At 40.7% G+C, this 5,523-nt stretch overlaps 1 protein-coding gene across 1 annotated transcript; it reads left to right on the top strand.

Annotated features, from left to right (window-relative positions):
* Positions 1 to 299: 299 nt before the first annotated feature.
* foxd3.L (forkhead box D3 L homeolog) lies at positions 300 to 2,010 on the top strand (the record flags this gene model as incomplete). Its single annotated transcript, NM_001085557.1, is given in 1 exon segment — positions 300 to 2,010. A coding segment is annotated over 1 exon segment (1,116 nt).
* Between the last annotated feature and the right edge of the window lie 3,513 nt (positions 2,011 to 5,523).

Here is a 5,523-nt window from a genome sequence, read left to right as displayed (position 1 = left end):
ACCATCCAGCCGAGTATAGGCCAGTATCTATAGCAGAGCTTTCCCCGTGAGAGCTCCCAAGCCTGTTGCAAGCGCATGAAGAAGGGATGTAGAGGTGCTGGCCACTACGGCTACCTGGGTAGATCAGTTGTGTCACTCTTGCGCCTTTTGTTGACAATCCCATGAAACAAGTTGAGTTGAGCCGGGCTTAGCCAGAGGGGGGTGGGTGACGTCAGGCAGTCACGTGACGGCCCGGGCCAGTATATCTCTAAGTGGAAAGTAATCTATCAGGCAGTGTTTCCAAAGGGGGGAATTTAAAAGTGTCTGTGCGTCCCCTTGTCAAGAAGCGGGCAACACCGAGGAGGAGGGAGGGGGCAATGCACAGGATTTGAAGGCACTCGCAGCAAGTTCACTACTACTTGCCCTACCGAGCCTCTCTCTATTTCTCTTCTCTGCCCATCGCTGTGGAGCGTAACTGGAATGACCCTGTCAGGCAGCGGCAGTGCCAGCGACATGTCCGGCCAGACCGTACTGAGCGCAGACGACGCGGACATCGATGTGGTGGGCGAGGGGGACGAGGCGCTGGACAAGGACAGTGAGTGCGAGAGCACGGCCGGGCATACCGACGAAGTAGGCGAGCTCGGGGGCAAGGAGATCCCCAGGAGTCCCTCGGGCAGTGGCACTGAGGCAGAGGGTAAGGGTGAGAGCCAGCAGCAGCAGCAGGAGGGCATCCAGAACAAGCCCAAGAACAGCCTGGTGAAGCCCCCCTACTCGTACATCGCTCTCATCACCATGTCCATCCTACAGAGCCCCCAGAAGAAGCTCACCCTGAGCGGTATCTGCGAGTTCATCAGCAACCGCTTCCCCTACTATCGGGAGAAGTTCCCGGCCTGGCAGAACTCCATCCGCCACAACCTGTCGCTGAATGACTGCTTCGTCAAGATCCCCCGGGAGCCCGGCAACCCAGGCAAGGGCAACTACTGGACCCTCGACCCCCAGTCCGAGGACATGTTCGACAATGGCAGTTTCCTCCGGAGGAGGAAGCGGTTTAAGAGACAACAGCAGGACTCGTTGAGGGAGCAGACTGCTCTCATGATGCAAAGCTTTGGGGCGTACAGCCTGGCCAGTCCCTATGGGCGCCACTATGGACTCCACCCGGCAGCCTACACTCACCCTGCTGCCCTGCAGTATCCTTATATTCCCCCCGTGGGGCACATGTTACCCCCGGCCGTACCACTTCTGCCTTCCTCTGAACTGACCAGGAAAGCCTTCAGCTCGCAGCTCAGCCCCAGCCTCCAGCTGCAACTCAGCAGCCTCAGCAGCACCGCCGCCTCCATCATCAAGTCTGAGCCCAGCAGCCGACCCTCCTTCAGCATAGAGAACATTATTGGGGTGTCGGCAGCCTCGTCGGCAGCGCCCCACACTTTCCTGCGACCCCCAGTGACAGTGCAGTCAGCCCTTATGAGCCACCAGCCCCTGGCCCTAAGCAGGAGCACAGCAGCCATCGGCCCAATCCTCAGTGTTCCCACAAATCTCATCTCCGGACAGTTCTTACCTACAGCAGCCGCCGCAGTAGCCAAATGGCCAGCGCAATAATCTCTGGGGCAATCACACTCAAGCAATTTGCAAACCAGCTTCTTTTACTAAAAGCCAAGACTCTCAATGAACTTTTCTTGCTAAAACTGTACAGATCTGGAATGCATTCTGTGCAGGTAACACGTCAACTATTTGTACATATTTCTATTGGGGAAAAAAAGAGAATTGATCGAGTTTACTTTCTGGGTTTTTATTTTTTTAAGAAAAAAATCTGTAGATTAGAGTACTGAGCTTTCAGTTTTTTTGAAGGCTTACTATCCCTTTATCAACAAATGTACAAAGGAAATAAAATTTTAAATATTACATTTTCAAATAAATAAAAAAATGTCATTATATTGAAAAAAAAGTCTGTTTATATATGAATGAATATATATGTATTATAAATGTTATTCCATCGTGTTGTACACAGTTTTGTAAATAAATTTTTTAAAATGGTCCTTTGTCTTAGAATTGGCATTTCTCAAAAAGATTTCTAAAACCCTATTGTCAATACATGAAATATTTTGATGCACATTATTATACAGCAGACACCATCAATTTATACACACAAGTATATATATATATATATATATATATATATATATATATATATATATATATATATATATATATATATAGATATAGATATAGATATATATATAGATATATATATATACACACGCCAAAATATTTTTAATGAGAGTGGAGTATTAGGTTAAATTCTTATTTGGTGAATTTGTCTGGTTTGAAAATATAAATATCATTTATTTATAGAAAAAAACGAGTTGTGATAATTAATGGCATCCTTATTTTATAAGGTTACTGTAGGATATTTAAAGGGCAAATATACATCAAAGGCAAGAGATACATTTTCCCCAAATTTTCCAGGCTATATTTCACATCTATCAGCAAACTGGATTTTAGAGAACGTTCTAGGAAATTTCATAGGGACATTTTTATTCTCTTTGTTATAAGTACGCCCAAAAATGTATTAAATTAAGTCTGGGAAATATTTTTTTAAGCCTAATTAATATGCTTGTCCGTATTAAAATCACTTTAGATAATCAGGTTTGATGTTTAAAGTGAAAGACGGCAAATTCCGATTTTACTATTTGATGCTAATAGGATGGAAAGGATTGCACCTTACATCCAATAACGTATTCATCCCGTTTGTAAGTCACCTTGCGAATTGTTTTATTTATCGCTATGCTTATGAAATGTAACTTGCTATAGTATAATTTAATAGGATCGATATCAGTTTTATTATAAATATATTTCAATTTGATTACAGTCGATGGCATGCCATTCCATGCCATAATAATAATGGACACAAAAAAAAATAAAAACAGTAAATGAAGTTGCATAAATAGAAGAATGCGTAAGAACCGGTGGAAAATCACATTTACAATAAAAGTAGTAATTAGCAAAATCGTAATTCAGGTGCACATTTTCATCCTTTTGTTTTAATTTTCCTAATAAGAAAATTGCAATGTCACTACATAAGAAGGCGTTTATAAAAGATGCATTGGAAATACAAACACTAGGTAAAATTATTTTAAATTGTCATCATACTAAATTCGTGCCATTATTATTTGTAACGACTGCAAATGCCAAAGTTCTGATGGGCCTTCTTAATTTCTGTTTAGTGATGTGGTATATCTGTAAAAGGTAAATATTATCTCCCAGTGAGCAAACATTTAGGCATGTTGTGAGTAAATACACCAAAATAAAACAAGCTGTGCTGTTATGCGATAGTTGGAGGTTTATAAATAAGGAGCTGTGAATAAGGTGACACTTAGCAACAGTCGCCATATAAGCAGCTTCAGAAGAGAACTGCCTTTCCTGGTCAAACCAATGCCTCAGTGTGGGCTGCAGGAGGAAAGTAGTGGCTTGTCTCACAGTTGTGTCTGGTTAATCGGTTTTACACAAACAGCAAATGGCCCATGATTTGTGCAAGCCGGAGGTTATGGCTATATTTAGTCGATACCCCTGGGAAAGGGAAAGGACTTCTCTTCTTGGATTCACTTTTAGGCTGAAGAAGCTGCTGATCATGTGCTTCTAAATGACATTGGATAACAGGGTCTCATTCCAACCCTGATCCTTTGTTACTTATAAAATTACTCCCGAATATTTCTGCACATAGCATTAATGCCACAGGCTGAGCACAGCAGGCTCAAGCTACAGAGATTGCTAGCCACAGAATAACAGCAGGCACAGGCAGAATCCATTGGGGATAAGCAAGGAAAGCTTTTCCCCTTTATACCACGCATAATGTTACATGATGTTATATTAAACGGACTGACAGATATAATAGCAATCTCAAAGCAATATGAACTCAATGTAAGCTATATGAAATACACACATACACCACAGCATCTAGTGCTCTCCTCGAGCAAAAAAATATAGTCCATTCCCAAATAATCTGCAAAAGTGGTTTGTTTAATAGAGCATTTGCAATCATATTTAAAGGGCATGCAAACACAAACGCGAAATTATAAAAGTTTGCCTAAGAGAAGAAATTGTAACTCTAAACCACTTTGCTACAGTTATTCCAATTTATTTGTAAATGCAACTGTTATTTTCTGTTCCTTAGCTGGAATCAGACTTCACTTGCTTCCTCGCAAGCTGGGCTTCACCTACTGTTTCTAAAGTCAGAATCAGCAGTTACATGACTTTCAAACCACAGAAAACGTGTAATTAATCTATATTGGAATATTGTTTAGGATAAAAATTTTCCCTTATTAGACACAATTGTATTATTTGGTTTTGCATCCACTACACCAAAAGATCACAGGATCGCAAACTGTCCTGCCTTGTCTATAGGAGCTTGCAGTCGAACGCGGAAATACATCGAATTTACAAGTGTTCGTGATTTGTGAAATGTGTTACAGAAGCTGCTGCAAGATGGGTTATTTTCTGCCTTAACACGTATACATTGTTTGTTTGTTACTCAGATGTGACACTTTAAAGAAGGATCGATGGCTCTGTTTTGCCAGGAGAATGTGTAGATTTGCGCTGTTATTCACATGACAGAAAGATGAGCTTATCCAGCTGTTAGTTGTGCACTTGTGGGGCCAACGGAACAAAGCCTGTCACCTCCTGTAATAGAGGCACGAGACTCTAGGTGGCACCCACTAGGTGGCACCCATAAGTTGCCTACTCCAACCCTACCCAGACTTTGCCTCCTTTTTACACATTATTTCTACTTCTCACACACACACCGATAACTCATAATTTTAGCGCAAGAGAATATTTAGTTATATTAGTATGTGCCTTTGAGAACGTTCTATTCGGAATTCCTGTTACAAAAATGTAAAGTGATTACGAATATAAATAAATTCGCGCTACATTTTCGTAGAACAGCGTTTCTTTCCGCGAGATCGCGTATTCTCAGAATGCCGGGTATTAAAGCCAATTTATGGTGAACATTTTTTTTCCTTTGTGACGATCCTATAAAATGGTAGAATATTTATTCACACAACGTATACTAACGTTGCAGGATGCGCTGCACACTACGAAACTATGACGAAATACGAAAAGGGTATTGTGGATTCACAAGTATTACAGTGAACTGTGGATTGAGATTTCGATTCTTCACTGAACCTTTAACAAGACCTAAATGTCACCTCTCAGTTACCCATTATATATCTATTAATGAATAATTTAGCTATCTGTTTATGAGTCTAATTATCTTTCGATCGACCATTTATCGATCATATATGTATCTCTATGAATTTCATATCTATCTATCTATCTATCTATCTATCTATCTATCTATCTATCTATCTATCTATCTATCATCTATCTATCTATCATCTATCTATCTATCTATCTATCTATCTATCTATCTATCTATCTATCTATCTAGCTATCTAGCTATCTATCTATCATCTATCTGATCTATCATCTATCTGCCTGTTTGTCTATCTATTCATCTATTTGATCTATCTATCTATCTATCTATCTATC

The sequence above is a fragment of the Xenopus laevis genome, chromosome 4L (genome assembly GCF_017654675.1).
Source record: "Xenopus laevis strain J_2021 chromosome 4L, Xenopus_laevis_v10.1, whole genome shotgun sequence".
In the NCBI taxonomy this organism is placed as follows: Eukaryota; Metazoa; Chordata; class Amphibia; order Anura; family Pipidae; genus Xenopus; species Xenopus laevis.
Note: the sequence above shows the minus strand (reverse complement) of the source record. Positions and strands in the feature narration are given on the sequence as shown.